This window comes from Odocoileus virginianus, unplaced genomic scaffold (genome assembly GCF_023699985.2).
Source record: "Odocoileus virginianus isolate 20LAN1187 ecotype Illinois unplaced genomic scaffold, Ovbor_1.2 Unplaced_Scaffold_38, whole genome shotgun sequence".
NCBI lineage: Eukaryota > Metazoa > Chordata > Mammalia > Artiodactyla > Cervidae > Odocoileus > Odocoileus virginianus.
Window position 1 is genome coordinate 74,816 of NW_027224300.1, and position 27,031 is coordinate 101,846.

The 27,031-nt window shown below is 40.9% G+C and overlaps 3 protein-coding genes and 1 pseudogene across 3 annotated transcripts; 1 reads left to right on the plus strand and 3 right to left on the minus strand.

The window, feature by feature from the left end:
* Positions 1-2,059: 2,059 nt before the first annotated feature.
* Positions 2,060-3,874, plus strand: LOC110123347 (casein kinase I-like). Its single transcript, XM_020871211.2, has 2 exons — positions 2,060-2,251; positions 2,476-3,874. The coding sequence occupies exon 2, from the start codon at positions 2,477-2,479 to the stop codon at positions 3,587-3,589; it is 1,113 nt and encodes a 370-aa protein (XP_020726870.2). The 5' UTR covers positions 2,060-2,251; position 2,476; the 3' UTR covers positions 3,590-3,874.
* Positions 3,875-11,605: 7,731 nt separating this feature from the next.
* On the minus strand, positions 11,606-13,945 carry LOC110123344 (transmembrane protein 51). Its single transcript, XM_070463185.1, has one exon. It carries the CDS (start codon positions 12,764-12,766, stop codon positions 12,020-12,022), a length of 747 nt encoding a protein of 248 aa, XP_070319286.1. The 5' UTR covers positions 12,767-13,945; the 3' UTR covers positions 11,606-12,019.
* Positions 13,946-17,376: 3,431 nt separating this feature from the next.
* Positions 17,377-17,678, minus strand: LOC110123346 (ribosomal biogenesis factor-like; annotated as a pseudogene).
* A 3,174-nt stretch (positions 17,679-20,852) lies between these two features.
* On the minus strand, positions 20,853-21,715 carry LOC110123345 (small ribosomal subunit protein eS1). Its single transcript, XM_070463181.1, has one exon. The coding sequence runs from the start codon at positions 21,687-21,689 to the stop codon at positions 20,895-20,897; it is 795 nt and encodes a 264-aa protein (XP_070319282.1). The 5' UTR covers positions 21,690-21,715; the 3' UTR covers positions 20,853-20,894.
* Between the last annotated feature and the right edge of the window lie 5,316 nt (positions 21,716-27,031).

The following is a 27,031-nucleotide window of genomic DNA, read 5'->3' on the forward strand; positions in this document are numbered from 1 at the left end:
AGCATCCGTCCTTCCGATGAATAGTCAGGACTGATTTTCTTTAGCATTGACTTGTTTGATCTCCTTGCAGTCGAAGGGACACTCAAGAGTCTTCTCCAACACCACAGTTCAGAAGCGTCAATTCTTCTGCGCTCAGTTTTCTTTATGATCCAACTCTCACATCCATACATGACTACTGGAAAAACCATAGGTTTGACTATGCTGACCTTTGCTGGCAAAGTAGTGTCTCTGCTTTTTAATAGATGCTGTCTAGGTTGGTCATAGCTTTTCTTCCAAGGAGCAAGCATCTTTTAATTTCATGGCTGCAGTCACCATCTGCAGCGATTCTGGGGCCTAAGATAATAAAGTCTGTCACTGTTTCCACTGTTTCCCCATCTATTTGCCATGAAGTGATGGGACAGGATGCCATGATCTTAGTTTTTTGAATGCTGAGTTTTCAGTCTGCTTTTTTACCCTCCTCTTTCATTTTCATGAGGAGGTTCTTGATGAAACCTCTTGTTTTATCAAGTGATGAAACTACTCCATGGAGTGGGAGTAATGAGTCCAGTTTTGAGCACTGCTCCAGTTTTCCCTAACAAATAAGATTGAACGTAAGGAAATGGATAATTGAGTCATCAAACAGACAAACAAGCAAATAAGTAAGTGAATAAGTAAATAATATTGGAGAAGAGGGTAATGCTTACTTTCACACAATGCTGGTATCAGCTGGAAGCCAGGCTAGGAATATGCATCAAGATGGAAGTGGCTTTGGAATGGGGCAGCGGGGAGAGGCTGGAAACATTTGCAGATGGTTGATAGAAAAAGTCTGGACTGCCTCAAAGAAACTGATGAGAGAAATAGGAATACTGTGTTTTTGCTGAGGTCTCAGATACGCTTCCTGACACTAGTGGTAAAGAATCCTCCTGCCGATGCTGGAGACTCCTGTTCCATCCCTGGGTCAAGAAGATCCGTCAGAGAAGGAAAGGGCAACCCACTCCAGTTTTCTTGCCTGGGGAATCTCACGGACAGAGGAGCCTGGCGGGCTACAGTTCATGGGGTAACAAAGAGTCGGACAGGACTGAAGCCAATTAGCACACAGCACTGGCCAAAGAACCTAGCATGTCTGCTACCTACCTGTTTAAGAAATGAATTCTAGGTAGTTTCTAAAAGAACTAGAAGATTTAGAAAAGTTAATTTAATCTTAATTTCTGAATAATGATTTACTGATTGAATTTAACACATGATGAATAAGAGAAATGAATAGCTTTTGATATTTTTACCCTGCACAATGTTAGGTATGACTAGGTATTTAATAAGCATAGCATATCATGACAAAAATCATTAAAGACAACTAACTTCCTAGTTCTCTTCCATCCAACCCCCAGTGCTGACCATGTCACCTTGAATGGGACTGTATTGTAACAGGGGTCATCGAGGACGTCACTGTGGACTTCAGCAGGGAGGAGTGGCAGCACTTGGACCCTGTGCAGAGGTGCCTGCGCCAGGATGTGACACTGGAGACCTACAGCCAACTGTGCGCAATGGGTCAGTAAGCACGGCTGCCCTCTGCACCTTCCAGGGGCCTCAGAGAGGCTGCTTCCGTTCTCAGCTGCTGAATGCTCTGGGGCATCTGAAGTGTATAATGGTGTCATCTTTGATTTGCCCGAATACTTCAGTCCTTTTACACTTCTTTATTACTCTATTCCCAGGGAAATGGGGTTACTTTCCTGAAGAGCAAATAGGAGCGTGGTTGAAAGGCCCTGAAACCCAGTTAACCGGACCCAATCCCGTATCATGTCCTGTTCACAGGGAACCAAGCTCCCAAACCAGAGGTCATCTTCAAGCTGGAGAAAGAAGACGGCCCATGGACACTGGAGGAGGAAACCCCACATCACGGCTGCTCAGATGTGTGACCTGAGTAGCTGGGGGACGTGGAGTAGATCTGTTTTTCTAGGACAGGCTGATGCCTTTGAAAGGCTCTGCAGATAACCTGTCTTGAAGGTTCTAAGAGCGCCCGGGATTCCTTTCCCAGAGTTCTCCGCGCCATGACGCGCCCGCCTGGAACTCGGGGCACTTTGTGTTGGCTGCAGCCATTATAACAAGATGGCAGCGCCGGCGGAGTGACCAGGGGTCCCTCCTGGCGGGAGCCGGTGGCACTGGTGGCCATGGTATCGCCGCCATAACTTCACGGCTCCCCTTTACCAGCCCCCGAAGTCGCCGCGGAAGCGAGGCCACGGCCACCGCCAGAAGCCAGAGGCTCAGCCGGCTAAAGGTGAGAACCCCCTCAACGGTCTGCGGGCTGGTGAAAAGAAACCGGACAGTAGCGGTGGTCAGGTTCCCCTTGGCCGATTCTGGGCCCTGTAACGCTGAGAAACAGCCAGCATTCCCTGGTTCCTGCCTGCCTTCACAGTCTTGCCCCGTGGACGAGCCCTAGGGGCATCCATCGTCCCCTTAGAGGTGTCAGAGCTTAACCTCAACTCTATCTTTGTCTCTCAGGATGGAGAGCATCAGCCGACCCAAGACTGATTTCATTGTTGGAGGGAGATATAAACTGGTACGGGAGATCGGGTGTGGCTCCTGTGGGGACGTTTATTTGGCGATAGACCTCACCAACCACGAGGAGGTGGCCGTAAAACTCGAATCACAAAATGCGAAGCATCCCTGGTTGGTACATGAGAAGGAGCTCTATAATATTCTTCAAGGTGGGGTTGGCATCCCCCAGATACGGTGGTATGGTCAGGAAACGGACTGTAAGGTGCTAGTCATGGACCTTCTGGGACCCAGCCTTGAAGACTTGTTCAATTTATGTTCAAGAAAGTTCACAATGAAAACTGTACTTATGTTAGCTGATCAGATGATCAGTAGACTCGAATATGTGCATACACACAATATGATACACAGAGACCTTAAACCAGGTAACTTCCTAATGGGTACTGGGAAGCACTGGAAGGAGTTATTCCTTATCGATTTTGGCTTGGCCAAGAAGTACAGAGACAGCAGGACAGGGCAACACATATCGTACAGAAAGGGTAAAAGCCTCACTGGCACACCTCTGTATGCTAGCATCCGTGCACATCTTGGTAGTGAACAGAGTCGCCGAGATGACATGGAATCATTAGGATATGTTTTGATGTATTTTAATAGAGGCAGCCTGCCATGGCAAGGACTAAAGGCTGCAACGGTGAAGCAAAAACGTGAAAAGATTAGCGAAATGAAGAGGGCCACACCTGTTGATGTTTTATGTAACGGATTTCCTGTAGAATTTGCCATGTACTTTGAGCATTGTCGTGGGCTGTCCTTTGAGGAAACCCCGGATTACACATACCTGAGGCAGCTATTCCGCATTCTTTTCAGGACCCTGAATTACCAACATGACTATGGATTTGATTGGATAGTGTTAAAGGAGAAAACAGCACAGCAGGCTGCCTCTTCAAGTGGAGAGTGTCAGCAGGCCCAAACACTTACATTCAGTCAAACTGACAAAACCAAAAGTGAAGTAAAAGGTTTCATAAGCATGAATCAAGGAACAGAGGAGACAGAACAGGAGACTGGAGCATCAAATTCATTTCCCTCTAAACTGGCTCTGGTTAGCAGAGATGGTCTCCTCTGAGTTGCAGGCTTTGTCCTTGGTCAACATGGTACCAAGTTTTCCATCTCACTTGTTCAAGTGGAAAAGTTCACTAAATGCTTGACACACACACATTGGTGGGAAAATTGTGCCTGTGCCAATTTTAATTAAATTCTTTTATTTTGAACTATACTGCTTTGAGAGATCTCATTTCAGAAGAATAGCCTGTACAGTTGCTACTGTTGTTAATGCATTCTGTGGGTTTATCCATCCCTGGGGTTTGCAGGTTGTTCACTTAAAACATTCTTAATATGGTTGACTTCGTTTGCCAGCCAGCTGATATGGTCGTAATCAGTATTCCAAGTCTGAGCATATGAACGACTCTGCTTGCTTACTTGAGCTGGAAATAACAGCCTCTGAAGTGAAAACTTAAGAAAAACTTAGTGACCACTAGATTATCCTTAGGATTTGGCGTTAACTCTATAATGTTCTTGGTATTTAAAAAACGCGTGTTTGTCACAGAATTTTAGTTAACATCTTAAACTGAACATGTATACATGTTGCTTACATAAACGTAGTCACTGTAAACATCTACATGACCTGGGATTTGTTTTTATTTTGAAATGGAAGCTTTTTGGCTTACAGATTCATTAAAAATTGTAAACTGTTTCTTGAAAAACAAAAAAAACAAGCTCTAAACTTTTAGAAGTGCTTAGACAGGGTTAAGGGAAGCCCCTTTGATACTTAAATGCCATCTCCTAGTATGACCCTTGCCAACATCCACTGTCTTCTCTGCTTGGCTTTTTGGCAGGAGAGCTATCTGCCCTTCCCCCATCCCTTTAGTCTAGATCAAGGTGCTACCGTCTCAAGCACCTTGCTTTCTTAGTTATTTTTTTCCTTCCCTAATATTTTGTGCTTCTTCTGTCCTGCCTGCCCCTCCCCCGCCATAGATTTTGTCCTTATGCAGTGGGAATCCATATATCTGCTTCCTTTCAAAACCGCCAATTCCTGCTTTTGCTCCTGCCAATCCCTTTCCATTTCCTCTCCAGCTTCTCACCTGTCATGTAGAACCAGTCTCATTTCATTTCACACATGTCAAGAGTGACATCAGATTCTATACTCTTGCTCATCACCCTATGTCTCATCCTCAGCTGCTAACTTCCTGGTGTTTGCGCTTCAATTTCTCTTATAATCAGCTACTTTGAATGTTAATTGTATCTGTTATCCATGTGGAATTCCATTCTTTGGGGTGCTTGTTCTTATTGTTCTATCCATTTGTAACTGTAGAGTTTTTGTGTTCTCTTTGTTGATGAATACCTTGTTTTCTTTTTACAGACTTTTTTCCTTCCATTCCCTCTAACCGAAGGGCCCTGTCTACTGTCCTCTGCTCTTCCCTTCCTTAAGGGAATCTCCCATCCATTCTGAACACGTTTTATTTTCCTATTCTACTGACTCATATAGTGATACCTTCAGTCCTTGCATTACGACTGTACCCTAGTACCAGAATTTACCTATGTAGAGTGACATTTCTCAGAGCTGTGCAGTTCCTTCATTCTCAATATATTATTAACTGAAATCATATTGCCCAAATCAGATATTTTTCTCCAATATTCTTCACCCTGCAATTCCTCTTTTTTTCCTCTTTTTGAAACTATTTAAATGCCCCCCGCTTTTTAAGTTTCACCTGTGTCACCACAAAGCAAGTCCATGTTTTATCCTGGATTATTCTGTTCTGAATGGGATTAATTGATTCCATTTTTTAACAAGTTCATTTTAGGTGCTCCTGACAGATTTCATTACCTAAACCATGACATTTATCTTGTACTAGCCTTATGAAATAAAATTGCAGTTACTCCCAGTTATGTAGTACATGATAATGAAACCTTCCTCTTAATGACAACAGGCCCCTTGTTTCCAACTGAAACTTATCTTCCAACACTCATGTTTAACTCCAGTTTTCTTAATGCTTCCTACATAGGAAATTTCTGTGTCTAGGCTATTGATTATTTAGGGCTCTATTTAGATACAGGCTTCACCTGTTCCGTAAAATTGGGCCCTTCATCACTCCAGTATCTAATATTCTTTTCCTTTTCTCACCCCCATCATCCCATAGAAACTCAGAACAAATAAAAACTTTTTCCCCTTTTATTTTAATTTTTAATTGAAAACTTTTGGAGAGATGATACATTCACAAAGATTGAAATTCAGAAAGTGTGAAAGAGAAAAATCTCACTCTCACATCTACCCCCCAATTCTCTTCCCTGGGGACTACCAATGTTAATCATTTTTTACTTTCTTTCCAGAAGTATTTCTTTACAAGTAATGCTTTTAGATTGTCTGGTGTATGATTATTTTCCATCCTATATCTATGAAAAATCTTTAAGAATAGAGAAATAACATTTTATCCTTAAATTTTCTAGTGGAAAAATGGAGAAATCAGGTCAAGTACTGACATTAATAGTTTTGTGTAGATGTTTCAGTGGGTTTTTTTAAAAAGTGTGTCAAAAAGAGTTCAAAGAATCAGATTGTTAGTAGGAAGGGGTGAAATGGCTTGAGAACAAAACAGAAATTCAGCCTTGTTCATTAATCACTCTAGTGAAGCAGACAACTCTCACTCAAAAAGCATCAAGGTGGGCAGCATAGTGTCTTCTTTCAAAATTCAGAGAAAATTACATCTCCCTAAAGTTGTGGTGCCACTGGACTAATTTTCAGAGCATAGTGCTCTTAACTGATCTATGAATCATATATATATTTTTTGAACTGGCACAACAGAGCAGAAAGAGCCAGATTAATGGAAGAAGTGTATGTGAGTAATTATTGGATTGGGGAATATGCTGGATTTTTTGAGGACATGTTCATGACTAGCAGAATGCAAACTCACATCCATAGCTATGGTTCCAGACTGATGACTCTACTTATGTGCTGATAAGGAAGTCTGTGGGCTCAGAAATGTTAAAGATAATTATTTTCAGCACAGGCATTAACTTTTTACATTGAATAGTGGTAGCTGTAACTAAATATTATTGGCTCTAGTGAATTTTGTACACATATACTAAATGAAGTAGAAAGTTGGAAAAAGTTCTCAATCCATGCCTATGAATCAGGATGCTTAAGATCTATAGAATAAATGAAATGAGGCTTGTGGATATACAGAGCACAGCATAGGAGTGAAAGAATAGTGAAGTCTGGCAGACATAAGACAAAGTTCTAGATTTCACTATTTTAGCCTAACCAAAAGAAGAAAACAAACTGGATTTCATGATCTGATCAGGCTCAGTATTTTAAAATTTGGCATAATGGGATAACAGCATAGCTCATTCATTCTATTTAATATTAAAACCTATTGTATTTCATCTTCTGTACAAAGCATCCGTGATTTCCCCTTCCAGCTGAGTTGGTACTTTACTTAGGGTAAAAATGAGCTGCTGGAGGAACTAAATGGGTACCAGATCGTCTATGTAAGTGGAGACATGCTGTCTTGTTTTAATCTCTCCGGCATATGGCCCATGTCACCTTGGGAAAATTATATACCTGTTCTGGGCTTTAGTTTCCTCTTTTAAAAATAGGTATAATAGTATCTAGCACATGTGGTTTCTGGGAGAATTAAATGAGTTTATATGTGTGTACATACTTCTGTGTCACTTAGAACAGTGCCTGGCATGTCCTAAAAGCTATTTAAGTACATAGCATGTAGTAAGAACCATACGAGTGTTTTCTGTCATCATCATCGTCATCATCATCATCTGGTTTGCCTGTGTCCAACCTGGATGAGTTGCATGTAACTCCGCCATATTTGGCTAACTGTTTTAAGTTTGAATTTTGCCTCCTTTTTCTCCTTTTAAGAGAGAAACATGGGATTGAAATCATACACTCGATAACTACTGTAAAAGCTTTATTTCACAATGAGAAACTAGATGAACTCAAGAGGAATTATTCACTGTTTCTTTTAATTAAAATGGTTACTCATTTTAAATAAAATTACAATATTGTAAAGTAATTAGCCTCCAAGTAATAAAAATAAATGGAAAAATAAAATAAAGAACAAAGTTCTAAAATAAATAAATAAATAAAAAACTGTGACAATATGATGCCCAGATAAATATAAGGAAAACCAAAATAGACCTTTGTGTCATGTTGCTTTCATCAATAAGAACACATTGAGTAAGTATAGAGATTATGAACATAAGTACACTGGAAAAATAACTTACATGATCCCATAGTTAGTTCATAAGAACAACCCCTTAAAATGATACATTTGGGAATGGTTTGAAGTAGACCTTGAACTTACAAGGTCTAATATAAGTAACATAGGAAAACCTTGAGAAGATTATTGGTTGTAGTCAAATTTTACTTATTCCTTTTCCTATACCATGTCAGTTCTCATCTAAATGAGAAATTCTGTGAACCTAATCAGTGTGGGAAAGCCCTCAGCCAGAAACAAGAACACATTCCTCATTGAAAATTTCTTACTTCATTTGAATCAGTTCTAATGAGATGGATGAAACTGGAGCCCATTATACAGAGTGAAGTAAGCCAGAAAGATAAAGACCATTACAGTATACTAACACATATATATGGACTTTAGAAAGATGATAACGATAACCCTATATGCAAAACAGAAAAAGAGACTCAGATGTATAGAACAGACTTGTGGACTCTGGGAGAAGGCGAGGGTGGGATGTTTCAAAAGAACAGCACTGAAACATGTATATTATCTAGGGTGAAACAGATAACCTGCCCAGGTTGGGTACATGAGACAAGTGCTCGGTCGGGCCTGGTGCACTGGGAAGACCCAGAGGGATCGGGTGGAGAGGGAGGTGGGAGGGGGGACTGGGATGGGGAATACATGTAAATCCATGGCTAATTCATTTCAATGTATAACAAAAACTACTGTAATGATGTAAAGTAATTAGCCTCCAACTAATAAAAATTTTTAAAAAAAAAAAAGAATATTTCTTACTGGGAAGGTAGCCTATGTATGCAGTGAATGTGGAAAGGTCCTCACTCAGAAGCCACACCTCTTTGTCCATCCGATTAGTCATTCTGTGGAAAAACCCTCTGAATGCAATGAATGTGGCGAAACTTTGATTCATCAGAGGCTGCATCAGAGAATTCATTCAGGAGAGAAACCCTGCATATGCACTGAATGTAGGCAGGCTTTTATCCCAAAGACCCACTTGGTTGCACATCAGAGAATTCATAGTGGAGAGAAGCCATATGAATGCAGTGACTATGGGACATCTTTCCCTTCCAAATCACAACTGCATGAGCATAGCAAAACTCACACAGGGAAAAAACCCATACCTGCACAAGATGTGGGAAGGTCTTCTCCAAAAGATCAAACCTCCTTATATACCAGAAGACTCGGACTGGACAAAGAGCTTATGTTTATACTGAATGTGGAAGGGCCTTCACTTACAAGTCAGTCTTGATGACACATCAGAGAATTCATACTGGTGAAAAATGTTATGAATGCAGTGACTGTAGTAAAATCCCTACGCAGAAGTCACACCTCACTGTGCACCTGAATGTTCATCCCACCACTGGGTGGCGTCTCTGTGCTGGGGCCAAAGATTTTCTTAGCCCATTCAAGGACAGGACTGTACTTTTCTCCATGCAGATTTTCTCTTTTTACATTTAGATATTTGTCTAAGTTTGTTGTTGTTGTTCAGTCACCAAGTCGTGCCTGAGTCTTCACGACCCCATGGACTGCAGCATGCCCGGCTTTCCTGTCCATCTCAACATCTAACAATTTAATTTTCCAGATTAATTGAAACATTGAGTTAATTTTAATAATATGATTAGCACTGATGCACCTACCACCCAAAAGAAAAGGTATGGCCTTAACAATAATTCCATCTAACCACGTGTTTCCTCAATTCCTGGCCCTGCCTGTCCTCAACTGAGGTAAACATCATCCTTAATACCAAGTTCACCAATTTTTTATTTCCTTTTAATATAATTTTATCACAACTATACAACATCCTAAATAATTCTTTTTAATTTTATAAAAGTGTGTTACGTTTTTTATACTATTTCGGGAATCACAGTTTTTTTTTCCCCCCCTTAAATTCATCCCTATTTTTGGGTACTGTTCTGGTTCGTTCATTTTGACTCCATTCACTTTTGTTTCCAGGTTTTGCTATCGTGAACAAGATACCATGCATATTCTATGTTTCATGTGCAAGTGGTTCTCTTAGATATATTCCTAAGCATGGACAGGATAGAATGTGCGGACTGGAAATATTCACTGCAGGAAGAAACGCCAACTATCTTCTGAAGTGGTCACACTGATTTACATTCCTTCAACAGGGCAAGAAGATCCTGTATTTATATATCCTCTCCAACAGTCTGTTTTGTCAGACATAATTTTTGCAAGTTGAATGGGTGTAAAATGTTATCTCATTATTTGTATTTCCTGATCACTAATGACTTTGAACATCTCTTCATATGATTATTGGCTCCTTCTTTCTTCTCTGAAGTAGTCTACTAGACTTAGCTTTTTAAAAACATAACCACAGTACTATTATGACACTGACATTAACAATGATTCCTGGTGCTGTATTAGACTAGTATGCATACCAAACATGCTTCCACTGATTCCATTTCTTCTTTCATGTATTCATTCAACAAACACCCAGACCAGGACTATAGGGGCAGAAAGAGACTCTGGGATAATCAGAGACTCTAACCATCTAAGAAAGTAAAAATTAGCTAAGAATGTAAAAGGATGCTCTGCCATTCATAAGGCTGGGGGAACAGACACAGATAAAGTCAGATGAAAATTAATAGGAAATATTATTTCTTTCAAGGACGTCCTGTATCTGTAATACCATAAAGAACTCCTGCTTTGAGGGACTGCTGCTTTTTTACTCACTGAGAAACTTTGTTCTCTACAATCATAAAGTATCAGAAACTGTTTGATATCAGTACAGATAAAACATCACACTCTTGCTGAAGATTTTAAGTCACTTACACACAAAAGAGCAGCTAAGGTTTCCAACCCCAGTGCAGAGACAGGGGGTATCTAGATAGAAAATTCCATATCTATCTTAACTTTATGGTTTCCAAGGAAACAGGATTCTGAATTCACTTTATAGTCCACATACAGCCCTGCTTTGCTTTGAGTTTACCAAAACACTGCTTCATTCACAGTTCATCTGAACTTCACCATTCCTCAGAATTTCATAACTCCATTTTTCCTTTTGTTTAGTGAACCACTCCATGGTTCCTCTGGTGTGTGGTCTCCCTCACTGACTGATAAATTTGTGAGACTACAGATTAATCCCAGATGTTCTCAGGCTAATTGGAATAGGACACCCGTATATTCCAGATTGTTAAACCGAGGCCCAGATGGAATGCCACTAGACTGAGCGCATCCAGCAAGTTCACACCTGGGCTCTTCGAAACACCTTCCTTACTTGAGGATTCAGAAGGGCCTGCAGTGGGATACAGAGCCCTCTACCTCTGTCAGGAGGATTCCATGAAGGAGATATTGGAGCTTGGTTTTGAAGAATACGTAGGCATTCCCAGGAGAAAGGCAGCATGACTTCTTCTTCATCTGCCCCAGTGACATCTCCCAGAGGGCAAGGGCATCTCCAGGATTTCCTTACTCGAGGTGACAAGGGGCAACAAACTGGTTAAAGGGCAGAAGCGGTCTTGTCTTAAAGCTACATTTGCAAAGTAAGGGCACTGTTACTATACACATTTTATTTTTTTTTATTTTTTTTTACGACATATATTTTATTACAAAAAGCTCAGTTGCACGGCATTTTAGAAGGAATAGAACATCTCAGATGGCTTTCCTTTTTTTTTTTTTTTTTGCCAATACATAGGAGAGACTAGTAAAAGTCTACCAATAAGACTAGGATTTTATGCATCCTTAGGTCTTGAGGCCACAAAACAACTGATGGCATCAGGGGCTCTGAGAACCCCACCTGGGTCTCACCCCCATGTAATCATCCAGCCTCTTGTTCAGCTTAATTCATGACATGGGCATGTCCTTTCTGCAAAGCTGGTCATCTTTCCTACCCACAATGCAGGACTCCAGGGAGAAAGTGAAGGCATAACTTATTTTCTTTTGGAAACAAAACAGTCCTAGTGGAAGCAAAACAAAGCCATGATCTAAGCCAGTTGCTACGTATCCTTTCCTAAGTAGAAGGAGTAGTATTGTCCCCAGCAATTCAATGTCAAGGAAGGACAAAGGGGAAGATGCCGGCACTGCTTCCCTGGATGGGGTCACAGCTTCACAAGATCTGAGGCAGCAGCTCTTTCCAATGCACCTGTGACTGGAGGTCCTAAGGACCGCAGAGTCACTCCCCAGTCCTAGAACGCCCTCAGCTACTGGCCCCATCCAAATAGCTAAGTACACACCTGGCCCCTCCGCTTCTCAACTGTGGCTGAAGTGGCTTCATTCAGGGTCTGTTGGTGCAGAGGACGAGAAACAGGAGGGAATCCGCCTGGGAGGGGCCGTCAGTCGGGGGGCCGGGCGTCAGGGGCCTTCTCCTGGACCTCATCATACTGTGGGGGGGGTGTCAAGGGCTCGATGGAGGGAGGAGGCACATTTTTGTCTGGCAGGTTGATCCTAAAGTCTTTGAGGTGAAGCTTTTCGGATTTTATCCTTCTCACTTTCAGCGGCTTCAGGCGTTTGGACAACTTGGAGTTCTGCCTGTCGGGGGGGTTCCCTGGGCTGGTCTCCACGTCGGCCCTGGTTGTGGTGGGGCTCGTCTGATCCAGCCCCGTCAAGGACTCGTACGAGGGGAGAGAGATGCTCATCTGGGGGTTCTGGTCCACGTCCCTTGCTTCCGAGTAGTTTGTGTTCATCACTTCCTCGTAGCTAGGGACGTAGTACCGTGAGGAGGCCTCCTCCTCCTCCTGCTGGCTGTCCTCCTCGTGGGCGTGTGGTTCAACCCCCGGGTGCTGGATGTGTGCCAGCTCCTCGCCCTGCCGCTGCTTCCTCTTGTCCCGGATACTCAGGCAGATGGAGAGCAGGAGCAGCATCACGCCGGCCCCGACCAGCACGTAGGCCACAGAGAAGGTCTTGCTCTTAAGGATGCCGCTTCCTACCTCTGTCTTGTTCCCCTGAGCCGCCGGCTTTTCCGCAGTGCTGAACCCAGGGACCAGGTTCCACATGGCCATGATGACCCCAAGGACCAGCATCCCAAGGCCGATGGCGGTCAGCGCATAGTGCGAGCCATTGGCTTTGGACTGGGCCATCATGCCAGCAGGAGTGGGGCAAAGTCCAGGTTCAAAGAGAGAAAATAAATAAATAAAAAGTAGCAGCTGCAACAAAACGAAAGCCTGAACGAAAGCCCTAGTGCCACACTAAAACAACGGCAGCTGGGCTCTCGAGGGATGGTTGCAAGCCAACGTGAGGCATCCTGTGTGGACGGCTGTGTCCAGGAGGCCTGTGGTTAGCTGGGGAGACAGGTCTGACAACAACTCTTCATGCTAAAATCTTGTGTTAAGGACCCATCGGTGCGGCGGCGGTTCCAGCTTGGTCTCCGTCGGGAGGCCGGGGGCTGGGGGCTCCACGACCCCGGCCCCCTCCCCTAGGCTGCCTGCTTAGGGTGCCACGAGCCCGGGGCTGGGGGATCAGGGGAGGCTCGGTCAAAGGAGCACGGTGGCAGAGAGCGCGCCGCCAGCTCTCGGACTCGGATGGATCTATATACATTTTATTTTATGAAAAAATAAAGGCAATTTTTCCTAAAATACTTTTATTGACATACTGTATTAGAGTAAGGGAAATTTATTTTTAAAATTGGTATAAACTTCTTTTAGCTGGGGTGGCTGGAGTGGGTATGTCGATAATGTCGATTTGGGAGCATCCAAATCCCACAGCCAACCCCACAAGCCCAGCAGAGGGGAAGCTTACACTGGCTCCTTCCCCTTTTCCTCCAGTGCTATATCCTAGGAGGGCCTGTAGGTCCCTGAGTTCTTCCCTTTCGCCCCTCGTGGTATGTTCCAGGAGGAGCCTGCAAGCAGTCCGACTTCTCATCCCCTGTTATCTGCCAGGAGATAACAGCCACTGGCATCTCTGTGTCTTCCCAGAGGCCTCTCAGCTTCTCTGAACATCATTACACAGATCCATAGACTTCAGAGCCAAACATCCTTTCTCCAAGAAGCCCGCCAGAGAAACGCCCCCATTCTTGCTCCCCACCACCCGTGAGACAGGGCCACCGCTCCGCAACGTTGAGTAGAGGCTTCCTCATCCTCCGTACGGAATGGACACTCCTCCAACATGGCGTACCCCACGGGGAATCGCAACTCTGGCGCGGCCACGTTCCCAGCCTGACAACGCTGCCGAGGGGCACTGAATGCCCCAAAACATCGACTCCGTAACAGGGCGGTGTTGACTGTTGGCTGACTGCGGCTTCGAACGCGGTTTTGCGCCTGTGCAGAGCCACGCCCCTTCGTGTGAACCTCCCACCCAAACCCCGAGAAGGGGCGGTGCTAGGGCTGGTGACCGGAAGCGGCTGCAGTTTTCAGCCGCGGTTTAATAGTTGTTGTGAAGAGGATCCCGCTGCTCTGTGTCCGAGCGGCGTGAAGGTAAAGGGGATCCGGGGAGGGTGAGTGTTGGGGAATTCTGTCTGGTCAGTGATGGAGTCGTTGTCTGGCTGTAGCTGGATGATTCGCTTTTTATTTTTCAGGCTTTCCTCTTTTCTCATATCAATGTTAAGGTCTTAAAGTTCACTCTGAGACCCACAGGGTTCGGTGCTTTATATTCTAAGTGTTTTCTAAGAGTGGATTTTTTTTTTTTTTTTTGGGTCCATGGATTATTTAGAAGTGCGCTTTCATTTTACAAAAGTTTACCTTTTTGCTAGACTTCTAAGTTTTCTCTGGTTAGAAAAATGTCTGCATGAAGCTCGTTTCTTGAAATCTGAGGGGACTCATGGCCTAGTCCTTGGTGAATTTTCAATGAATGTTCCATGTATAATTCGAAAATAATATTTGTTATAGCTATCACTTGTGTTGTACAAAATTTGTACTTTTTTGTTTGCTTCTTCTCTTACAGAGAAAGGAGAGATTAAGTCTTCACTGTGATAATGATTTTATTCATTTCTTCTTCCGCTGTCCATGATCCAATTTGAGTTGTTTTGTATGAAGCGGTGAGTCTTAGATCGAGGTGCATATATTTGATGTTCAGTAACTTAAGCACTGTTTGTTAAAAAGACTGCAGTTCCTCCACTGACTCCTTTGGTACCTTTGTCAAAAATAAATTTGCCATACTTTTGTGCAGCTACTTCTAGATTCTTTGTTATGTTCCATTTGTCTATGTGTCTGTCTGCTTTTATGGTGAAAGTATGTTGAATTTTGTCAATACCGTATGAAGTGATACGATTTTTCTTCTTTAGCCTGTTAATATGGGGGAATCCCCTTACTGATTTTTGAATATTGAACCAGCCTTACATTCCTGGAATAAACTTCACTTGCCTGTGGTGTATAATTCTTTTTTTTTATATTGCAGGAATTATTAATTAATGCTTTATTTGAGGATTTTTGTGTCCAAGTTTGTGACAGACATTGGTCTGTAGTTTTCTTTTTCTGTCCTGTCTTTGGTTTTAGTATTAGGATAATAGTTATCTCAGTAACTGAGTTAGGAAGTGCTCTCCTCTTCTATTTTCTGAAAGAGATTATGTAGATGATATTTTTTTCTTTTATGTTCAGTAGAATTCTCCAGTGAAACCATCTGGGCCTGGAAATTTCCTTTTGGAAGCTTTTGATTATGGCTTCAATTTCTGCAGTAGTTAAATAACTGTTCAGGTTATCTGTTTAGTGTCTGTTCAGAGTACCTACATATTTAATAGTGGGTAAATTGTAGGAGTCTATGTTTTGTGAGAAAATTGGACTATTTCATCCATGTTGTTGAATTTATGTGCATAAGGTGGTGTGTGATATTCCCTTACTTTCAATGACTGCAGAATCTGTAGTTATATCTCCTGTTTCATTTCTGATATTGGTCATTTGTGTCTTCTCTCTTTTTATCTTTGTCAGTCTTGCTAGAGGATTACCAGTTTGATTGTCTTTTCAACAAACCAGCTTTTAGTTTCATTGATCTTTCTCTATTTTCAATTTTATTGATTTCCACTCTTAGATTTATTACTTGCTTCCTTCTGATTGCTTTGGGTTTTCTTTGCTCTTCTTTTTCTAGTATCTTATGGTGGGAGCTTACCTTATTGATTTAATACCTTAATTCTTTTCTAATATAAACATTTAGGATTGTAAATTTACCTTTCAACACTGCTTTATCTGCATCCCAAATTGTGATATGTTGTATTTTCATTTTCATTCATTACTTTTTAATTTCCCTTGAGACTTCCTCTTTGATCCATGGATTATATAGAAATGTATTGTTTAATTTCCAAAGTTTGGCAACTTTCCTGTTACCTGTTATTGATTTCTAGTTTGATGCTATTATAATCAGAGAACATAAGCTGTATGATCTCAGTTTGTTAAGGTTTGTTTTATGACCCTGGAGAGTGTCACACAGGTGCTTGAAGAGAATGCGTATTCTGTTAGTGTTTGGCTGGAGTAGGATGGATATACTGAGTTAGGACTCTTTTGTTGGTCCTTTGATTAAGGGGTGCAGGCTTTTCTTAGAGCTTTGTTGTCTGTGCCTGTTGATGGTTCTGAGTTATAAGCTTCTCTAGTGGCCTGTTTGTGATACATGTGAGGGAAAAGGAAACCCAGAGAATTCACTACAGTTGTTCCTTAGGCCCTGAGATCTGTGGACCGTGCCTTTTCTTTTTAACTTTGAGTCTTTCTATTTGTATTTGTTGTTATATGTCATTTCCCTGCGCCCCACCCCCTCCCCGGTCTCTTCCACATGCATTATTCTGTTCCATCTGTATTTTCCTGTATTAAGTTTGTAAATTTAAATTCTGCTAGGGAAGCACCTGTTTCACATCAATATAAACTATGTTGCTATACAGTTATGCATAATATCCTACAATAACTACTTTGAAACACTGCCTTATCTGGGAATGATTCGCATTCTGTCTTCTCTCTCTGTATATGTGTGTGTGTGTGTGAATATATATGTCTTTTAACTCTTCTTTATCTCATTTGCTAGGGAGTTATCTGTGACATTGGTCGTTTTAAAGGATCAGCTCTTTGTTTTCTTTAAACTCCTATTATATTCTTTTGATTTATTTAGGGCTTTTCTTAATTACTGTTTTCCTTTGGGGGGGTTTCTTAATTGTGTTTTTTTTCCTATGTTTTAGAGTGAATACTTAGCTCTCTTTTGTTCTTGTTCATTTTTTCTTATTTATTATTTTATTGAAGGGTAATTGCTTTACAGAATTTTGTTGTTTTCTGTCAAACCTCAACATGAATCAGCCATAGATAGGTATACATGCATCCCCTCCCTTTTGAACCTCCCTCCCATCTCCCTCCCCATCCCACCTCTCTAGGTTGATACAGAGACCCTGTTTGAGTTTCCTGAGCCATACAGCAAATTCCCATTGGCTGTCTATTTTACATATGGTAATGTAAGTTTCCGTGTTACTCTTTCCATACATCTCACCCTCTCCTCCCCTCTCCCCATGTCCATAAGTCTATTCTCTATGTCTGTTTCTCCATTGCTGCCCTGTAAATAAATTCTTCAGAACCATTTTTCTAGATTCTGTATATGTGTGTTAGAATACGATATTTATCCTTTCTCTTTCTGACTCACTTCACTCTGTATAATAGGTTCTAGGTTCATCCACCTCATATACACTGAGGATACCAGGGTTGAAAAAGACATGTGTATCTCTTTTGTTTTATGTATTTGTATAGAATATTTACTTTGTTGGTCTTTGGGGGCAATTTGATACATCACCAGTGTATTACAGCTGAGCCATTAATCTTGTGGCTTCACCACTGTTAACTGGTTCATTTTTACGACACTGCTGAAAAATCAGCTGTTTCTGTAGAGATTAAAGATAAAAACTTTTTGAGAAATGTGCAAGCTCCTTTTGTATACCTACAGAAGATTTTCCCACTCTATTAGATTTTTCATCTCTCACAATATTTATTTTCTTTAAATTAGTGGTAACTGGTTTTGCTGTATTTTTTACCTTAAAGTTTTTTGGCTGGCTCTATGGAATACATTCTTGGACTTCTGCCCTCTTAGTTTGTCCATGGCCATGGTCTTTGATACCCTCATGCAGCTGCTCAAGCTCCAGGTGATGCCATCTGCACCTGTTATATTTATTTTTAATTAAAAATAAAGCCATTAAAATATATACATCTCACTCTGTATACAACTTTAGCATGTCCCATGACTTCTGGTAAAAGTTGTGTAGCCTTTGTATTGATTTCTGACTTTGATCCTGGGTTATTTAGGAAAGTGTTCTTTTTCTTTTTTCTTTTTCCCTTGTGGCTCAGCGGGTAAAGAATCTGCCTGCAATGTGGGAGACCTGGGTTCGATCCCTGGGTTGGAGAGATCCCCTGGAGAAGGGAAAGGCTACCGACTCCAGTATTCTGGCCTGGAGAATTCCGTGGACTGGATAGTCCATGTGGTCGCAAAGAGTTAGGCACGACTGAGCGACTTTCACTTTCTTTTTCTTTTAAAGCAGATTTATTTATTTAGTTCTATAAAAGAGACATACATATATATATATTCAATACCTTAAAATTCATCAATTTGAAGTGTACGGTTCAGTGATTTTTAGTACATTCACAGAATTGTTTAGTCAACACCACAGTATAATTTTAGAATGTTTTCAGTACCCCAGAAAGAAACTTTTCACGCATTAGCAGACATTCATCATTCATGCCACCCTACATCCCCAGCCCTAGGGACCTTCTGATCAGTTTTCTGTCTCATGTGTTTGCCTATTCTGGACATTTCATATATATGGAATCATAAAATATGTGGTCTTTTGTGACTGACTTCTTTCCCTTAAGATAATGATTTCAAGGTTCATTTATGTTATAGCATGTATTGGTACTTCTTTTTTTATTGTCAAATAACATTCCATTGTATGCACACACCAAAATTTGTTTATCTGTTCATCAGTTGGTCGACATTTAAGTGGTTTCCTCTTTTTGGCTACTATGACTAATACTGCTGTGAATATTTGTGCACAAGTTCTGGAGTGGACATGGCCTTTCATTTCTCTTGGTAGATAGTAGGAGTAGAACTGCTGGGTCATACGATGACTGTATATGGGTAGCATTTTCAGGAACTGCCAACCTATTTTTCAGAGTGGCTGTACCATTTAAAAATTTTACCAGTAATGTCTGAGAGCTCAAATTTATTCACATCTCACCAACGTTAGCTACTGTCTTTTTTTTAGCCATCCTAGTGTATATGAAATGGTTTGCTACTGAATAGAACATTATGGTTTTCATTGTATTTCCTAAGGCATAATGACGTTGAACCTCTTATACTATAAGATAACATCTTATATACTATATGCTTATATACTATATATACCTATAGTATATAAGTATATACTACAGTATAACATCTTATACTATAACATTCAGACATCTACCAGGTTTTTTTCTGGCCATGTTATTTGATAGAATTGTGTAAAAAGTTCTATAAGCATAAGAAAAGAAAGCATATTCTCTCTTTCTCTGACACAACGTCATCTTTACGTGTTTAAAATTTAACCTATTCATACTTTTCATTTTATTTTACTTTTTATTTTGTTTACTTTCTTGTTTCTTTTTCATCTTGTTTCTTAACTTCTCTTAAGTTCCTCCTCAGTTTTTTGGTACTTTCCCTTTCCCAGCAAGGATGACTAAATCTGTAGTGCCTGGATTAGTTGATCATAATGAAATTGTGCCTCAGCTTGGACAGGGAGACACCTTCCCCTCCCTAGTTCCCTCAACAGGAGAAACAGTTTTTCCTTCTGGATGTTTTTGTGGTAATTAAAAATTTTAGTCCCAGACTGTTAGTAATTTCCTTATGGCATATATCTTCTGTCTTAAGATAACTTTACTTAATATTTTTTCCAAATTATAATGTTTTCAACATCTGTTTAATAATAGAACCATGTTTATTTTGAGCCTCCCGCATATAAGGTACCATGTGGTATACCACTGAGAATGTGAGCTTTGAAGCCAGGTAGACTGACTTCAATTTAACATCTCAGAACCTCTGTTTCTATATGCATACTGTGAGATAATAATAATTACAGCAGTACACAAAATAATGTGATTGATGTGCACGTTAAATGAGATACCTCCTTCTTCATATTACATGATTCCTTGTAATAACTGTACTTGCTAATATGAATTAAATATTTATCTGGGCCAGTCTGTTGCTGAGTTCCTTAAAAACATCAACTCATTTAATTCTCACAGTCCCTTGAAATAAATATGTTTGATTTGCTTTAGGGAAAGAAAACCTGAAGAAACATTTTCATATTCATATAGCTAAAGGATGACAGAGCTAGAAATGAAGCTTTTGTTAGTTAGTTTTAGTCTAAGTGTCATGGTCACACTCATTCCCTTTTGATGAAGGACTCGAATAGGTCGATGTGAATAGGTTCAATAGGTTGAATAGGTTGATGTGACTGTCTACTCCACAGTATTCCGTGCCATGAACAATCCTTTGGTGCTCTCAGGAAGCACTTGTGGGGTGAGTGCAGGATAACTGACCACGTGAACACTGTCTTTCCAGGTTTCTTGGAATCTCTGCTGAGCCCTTGGGACAGACCCTGTGGTGAAGGCTGCAGGATCTTCCATTTCCAGCATCAGCAGCTGTGGTTAAGTCCACACGTGCCCACCTGACCTCGGGTTCCTGGGAAGAGCAGAGTTGTCAGCAAGAGAACCTGGGGGTAAAGCCCAGCAGGAAGATGCCAGGCAATCGGAGTGATGCTGGGCCGTCCCTGACCCTGACTACAGGGGGACGTGACAACTCCTGTGAGGTAAGGAGTAGGAAGAGGCACCCAGGGACAGAAATTCTCCAGAATGAAAGATAATATCTCATTATTTTAATTTGTATGGCTTTTTTTTTTAAATCAGGCAATGTAATCAGGGGATTTTTATTGCTGATTTATGTATGTGAATTTCTTTCTGTCCATTGTTGATTTATTTATATTAAGTTAAGGATTTTTACAGAGGTTTTTTGAAGAGTAAGGTTAATAACCTTTTATCATTCTTATATATTGGGTTGGCCAAAAAGTTTGTTCGAGGTTTTCTGTACGATGTTATGGAAAAAACCCAAATGAACTTTTTGGTTAACCCAGTATTTCTGTGAATATTTTTTGCCACTTTGTAATTTGAAATTAGCTTCTAGTTTAGTTATAAGTGACAAAAGGTGCCAAAGAGTTCTCAAAGTCTTCTTCTTTTTTTTTTTTTAACCACAAATAAGATCTTTTATTTGTCACCATTAAGAGTCTGCATTTTAAACCGATTCTTGGACTGGTGGTTCGTATCCATCAGCTCGTTCAACTTTAGCACCTGTCTCGTCCCCAGTAGCTTTTCCAGAACTACTACCTTCACCATGTAGCTCCATGAGTTTTCCCAATTCAAATTTGGGCTTCTTCAGCATTTTTACTTTTCTAACGAAGACATCATGGAGCGGATAAATAGATTGGCAAGCCTTTTCTATGTCTTTTCCAATGCTATCTGGAATCAATTTATTGACCACCTCTTTCAAGTCGTTTGTCTGCACCTCTCGGGTCATGATCTCCATCATCTTCTTACGGATCTGGCGCACCTGCTGGTGCTGGGCGTAAGAGGTCTTCCGGATCTGATTGTTGCGCTTTTTAGTAAAACCCACACAGAACAGACGAAGCAAGTAACCATCGGTAGTCTTGACATCAACGTGAGCTTCAATCATGGTCTGCCATTTTTTGACCATGGAGCACATTTTGTCACGGGTAAGATCCATACCATGAAAATTAGTCAGGCAGTTTTTGCCCTGAACATCCTCAGTAATTAGCTTGAATTTTCTAAATGCTACTTCATCATTCTGCAGATCAGCAAGACTCACTTCAAAAACACGACCTTTGAGGCCATCAGACGCGATTTTGGTTCCTTGAGTTCTCGTGACCAATGTTTTCCCAATATTCCTTATATTGAACATAGCTGGTGCTTTCACATCATACCAATCTTTTTTAGAAAATGGGTCAACCACTTTCTTCTTGGCTCCCTTTTTGCCTCCTTTCGTAAGGCGCTTGTTCTTGCCGACCGCCATGGTGCAGCTCAGAGAGCCAAAAGGGTCAAAGTCTTCTTAAAACAATGACTCTTCCCTGATTTGTTTCTCCCAGATTCCAGCTCCCTAGAAGCAAGCTCTCTTAAACTTTTTAATGGATTTCTTTTTAGTTTTGAACATTATCTATTGACTTTCCACTATGGAAGGTAGAGATTTAGCTTTTCCACGCGCCTCCACTCGTATACACATTTGCCTCTACCTATCACTGTTCTGATTATTAGATCTATTGTGTTTATTATTGCAACTGTTTATAGTTGAGTCATGTAGTATCCATGCTCACTGTTTCTTGACAACTTTTACTTTTCCCTGTAATTAATTGTTTTTCAATGGATTGATCATTTCTTTGCTTTACTGTATACATATCAATAATTCAACTCCAAATTCTTTCTAGTTATTGAAATCTCCTCTCTGTATGTTCAGACATAGACGTTAAAGAATCTGCCTGCAATGTGAGACTCAGTTTCAATTCCTTGGTCAGGCATATCCCCTGGAGAAGAGGACTGGCAACCCACTCCAGTATTCTTGCCTTGAGAATCCCATGGACAGAGGAACCTGGTGGGCTACAGTCCATGGGGTTGCAATGAGTCAGACACACACATAGCGACATTACTTGTAAATAATTACTTATAAATACTCATAGCAGGTTTACTATGAGCCCAGCACTGTTAAACACACACTACATCTACTAACTCATCTTTGTTGCAATCTGGAGAAGTAGGTACCATTGCTATTCTCATTTTCTATAAGGGGAAACTGTTGTTTGTTATTTAGTTGCTGAGTCGTATCCAACTCTTTTTTTTTCTAGAATATTAATAACACTTTATTTCCTACCTTTATTTTTTTAATTTATTTATTTATTTTATATTGTAGTGGTTTTTGCCATACATTGACATGAATCAGCCATGGATTTACATGTGTTCCCCATCCCGATCCCCCCTCCCACCTCCCTCTCTGCCTGATCCCTCTGGGTCTTCCCAGTGCACCAGTCCGAGCACTTGTCTCATGCATCCAACCTGGGCTGGTGATCTGTTTCACCCTAGATAATATACATGTTTCGATGCTGTTCTCTTGAAACATCCCACCCTCGCCTTCTCCCACAGAGTCCACAAGTCTGTTCTATACATCTGAGTCTCTTTTTCTGTTTTGCATATAGGGTTATCGTTACCATCTTTCTAAATTCCATATATATGTGTTAGTATACTGTAATGGTCTTTATCTTTCTGGCTTACTTCACTCTGTATAATGGGCTCCAGTTTCATCCATCTCATTAGAACTGATTCAAATGAATTCTTTTTAATGGCTGAGTAATATTCCATGGTGTATATGTACCACAGTTTCCTCATCCATTCGTCTGCTGATGGGCATCTAGGTTGCTTCCATGTCCTGGCTATTAGAAACAGTGCTGCGATGAACATTGGGGTGCACGTGTCTCTTTCAGATCTGGTTTCCTCGGTGTGTATGCCCAGAAGTGGGATTGCTGGGTCATATGGCAGTTCTAATTCCAGTTTTTTAAGAAATCTCCACACTGTTCTCCATAGCGGCTGTACTAGTTTGCATTCCCACCAACAGTGTAAGAGGGTTCCCTTTTCTCCACACCCTCTCCAGCATTTATTGCTTGTAGACTTTTGGATAGCAGCCATTCTGACTGGCGTGTAATGGTACCTCACTGAGGTTTTGATTTGCATTTCTCTGATAATGAGTGATATTGAGCATCCTTTAATGTGTTTTTTAGCCATCTGTATGTCTTCTTTGGAGAAATGTCTGTTTAGATCTTTGGCCCATTTTTTGATTGGGTTATTTATTTTTCTGAAATTGAGCTGCAGGAGTTGCTTGTATATTCTTGAGATTAATCCTTTGTCTGTTTCTTCATTTGCTATTCTCCCATTCTGAAGGCTGTCTTTTCACCTTGCTTATAGTTTCCTTGGTTGTGCAAAAGCTTTTAAGTTTAATTAGATCCCATTTGTTTATTTTTGCTTTTATTTCCAATATTCTGGGAGGTGGGTCATAGAGGATCCTGCTGTGATTTATTCAGCTCTTTGAAGCTCCATGAACTATAGCCCCCCAGGCTCCTCTCTCCATGAAATTTTCCAGGCGAGAATGCTGGAGTGGATTGCCATTTCCTTCTTCAAGAGGAAACTGGGGCATAGAGAAAAACTATCTGGCCCAAGTTAACACAGCAAGTAATAGTGGGGAGTGCTATCTCAACTCTGGGTATCAGTGTCTCCTCTTTGAAAAAATCTCTCCTGGACCTTGTTGACTTGCTGAAGGCTGGTCTGGTTGCTCTCTCACCTTCACGCACAGCTATCATTTTGGTGTCTACTGTGTGCTATATATCAGGAAATCCTTTTTACCTCTGTCTTGTATCAGATTCCCTTCCCTGAGAATCCAGTTTTTTCCTTCCTGTTTCCTAGATCCTGTGTCTTCCTCTTTCTTGGTTTACCCCCTAATTTGGGGGGTGGGGCACATCCTTCAGTATGTCCTTGAAAATGGATGCATGACAAGTGAACTTCACAAAGCTTTGCACATCTGAAAATGTCATGTAAAATGTATTTATGTAATATATATAATTGTATAATGTCAGGAAGCATTTAACAAGAGGCTTCCTGTGTGCTGTTTTGGATCTGTCAGGAACCCTCTGGCCCTTACTGATTCCTGAATATTCAGGAATTAAGAGGAGAGGCACGCCTTTCCCGGGGCTGAGGAATCCAGGCATTTCTCATTACAGTGATAAGTACCCTCTTCCTTTTTATGAGCCAAATGGTAAAAGGTGATTGTTTGCAACTCTCTTTGATAGGGATCATCTTATGTTTTGTAAGTCTGGAATTTTAATCTTTGTCTTTGGTGAGAGTAACCACCTTGTAAGACAGTGTATATGCCCACGCCATGCTGATTAAAACACCTTTGCTCCATCAGAGCTTTGGGCTCTCGCTCACGCTCACGCTCTCGCTAATTCCTTGGAGCGGGGAGGCCAGCTGAGCTCACTTTCTTGCCTGGGCTTCTAAGACCCTCTCGAGAAGGCGCACTGCGCCTTCACCCACTCGAGAGGGCGCCCGGTGCCTCCGCGCAGCAGCGCGAGCCCTAAGAACAGGGCTCTATTGGCTTTCCGCGTAAACCAGGGGATATCAGCCTCTCTTCTCTCCGGACCACCAGGTTCCGGTCCATTAAAGGACCAACAAGCGCTATCAGCCTCTTCCTCTCTCTTACTTTCTTATCGTCGACTCCGGACCACCAGGTTCCGGTCCATTAAAGGACCAACAGTATAAATACCTTTATAGAAATAAAAAGTAATAAATACCATGGAAATATGTTTATTTGGCCCTGATAATAAATTTATTTTTTTGGCTGAGTGTAGAATTCTAGGTTGGAATTTTTGTGTAGAATTTTACAAACCTGTTTCCAGTCTAGTCCTTTTCCCACTCATACACACATTTTTTTTCTGCTTTTCAAAAAATCTGTTATTTCAGTTGTTGATCCTCCATATTTTAAATCCTTTGCTCTACTGATTTCCATTTCTTTCTCTTTGCTCTCCTTCCTAAAAGTTTTTTTTTTTTTAAACTTTATCTCCCAAATCATCTTCTGTGTCTTCTCATTAATGCTACTCTATATTTTTGGAAGATGGAGGGATACTCAAGATACTGGGATGGTATCTTGAGACTGAAAAATGAGGCAGGCAACTCCATATAATCAATGGATCAGTTTATTGTTATAGGTAACTTACTCACAGTGTGGGATCAGGGGGTCGATCAACCAGAAGCATTCACAGCTGCCTCCTACACAGCTGAGGGACGACTGGGACAATTTCACAGTTAACCTAGGGTCTGGGTGGGGTATGTGCATTCCTAAGTCAAGATTTATGAATGGCAAGTAGTGTTATGGGCACTGGGAATACCTCAGTGAAGGTCTTCATTATTATTTAAAGACCAATAGAGCCTAGAGGCCACAGGATCTAATGATCATTAAGCAATATCTATTAACTATCCATACAAAGCCCTTGGTGACAGAGAAGAGACTTACTACACAGTATAGCCCTAGGCAGGGTCAGTGCGGAAGCCCAAGATGGCATCTATTATGATAACAACTATACGTATTTTTTTTATATATAATTTTATTTATTTATTTGTTTAGGCTGTGTTGGGTCTTTGTTGCTTCACAAGGGCTTTCTGTAGTTGCAGCGAGTGGGGGCTACTCTCTACTCGCAGTGCTCGGGCTTGTCATTGCAGTGGCCTCTCTTGCTGTGGAGGAGGGGATCTAGGGTGCATGGGCTTCAGTAGCTGCAGTTCCTGGGCTCTAGAGCACAGGCTCAGTAGTTGTGGCATACAGGCCTAGTTGCCTTGTGGCATGTGGAATCTTCCTGGACCGGGGATTGAACCCATGTCTCCTGCAATGGCAGGTGAATTCTTTTTTTTTTTTTTTTTAATTTTATTAATATTAGCCATGGCAGGTGAATTCTTTACCACTGAGCCACCAGGGAAGCCCATGTTTTTGTTTTAAATAGCTCTTTTTCTTTTCAGAATTTTTGTTTAGTATCTTATCATTCTACTACTAATATACTAATATTATTCAACTACTAATATAATAGTTTTTAAATTTAATTTTTAAATGACAATATAGTCAGATGGCTGAAAAATAAAAATTTTAAATCTATATAACATTTTAAAATATGAAAAGCTATATACAGTTTAAATTCTCTCATATTTTTCCTATCAATTCACATCTCTTTATTTTTTATTTTTATTTAGTTTTTGGCTGCACCATAGGGCATGTGGCATCTTAGTTCCCTGACCAGGGATTGAACCCACGCCCCCTGCAGTGGAAGCATAGAGTCTTAACCACTGGACCGCCAGGGAACTCGCTGTTTACCTCTCTTTAATACATATAACCAAGTTAGTTTTCTCTGCATGAATTTCTTTATGTAAGTAAAAGCATTTGAGTGCACACTGTTATTTTTTCTTTTTTTAGTTCAGGAAAGGTATCCCATAAAACAAATTCTTATCAGTTTTTGGTCATTTTAAATCTTTTGGTAAAATAGAATGTGAGTTATAAACCATGCTGCCATGAACGTTTTTGTTCATGTCATGTATGTGTGTCCACCCTCTCTTGACTGTACTCATAGGGATGGAGTTAGTGGGTCCTAGATTGAGCCTATCTTTTAAAAAATATCTTTGTTGTGAAATATAACATATGTACAGAAAAGTGTGCAAAACAGACATGTACAGCTCAGTAATTTTTCACTGTGTAGGTCTAGAAAATGTCCATCGTTAGCATTCCAGAATTTCCCTACTTCCAAAGGTAATTACTCTCCTGACTTCGATGATAACTTATTT

Bases quoted from the DNA above. Each gene is read 5' to 3' on its own strand.
- LOC110123347 (XM_020871211.2), top strand. From the start codon at position 2,477: ATGGAGAGCATCAGCCGACCCAAGACTGATTTCATTGTTGGAGGGAGA.
- LOC110123344 (XM_070463185.1), bottom strand. From the start codon at position 12,766: ATGATGGCCCAGTCCAAAGCCAATGGCTCGCACTATGCGCTGACCGCC.
- LOC110123345 (XM_070463181.1), bottom strand. From the start codon at position 21,689: ATGGCGGTCGGCAAGAACAAGCGCCTTACGAAAGGAGGCAAAAAGGGA.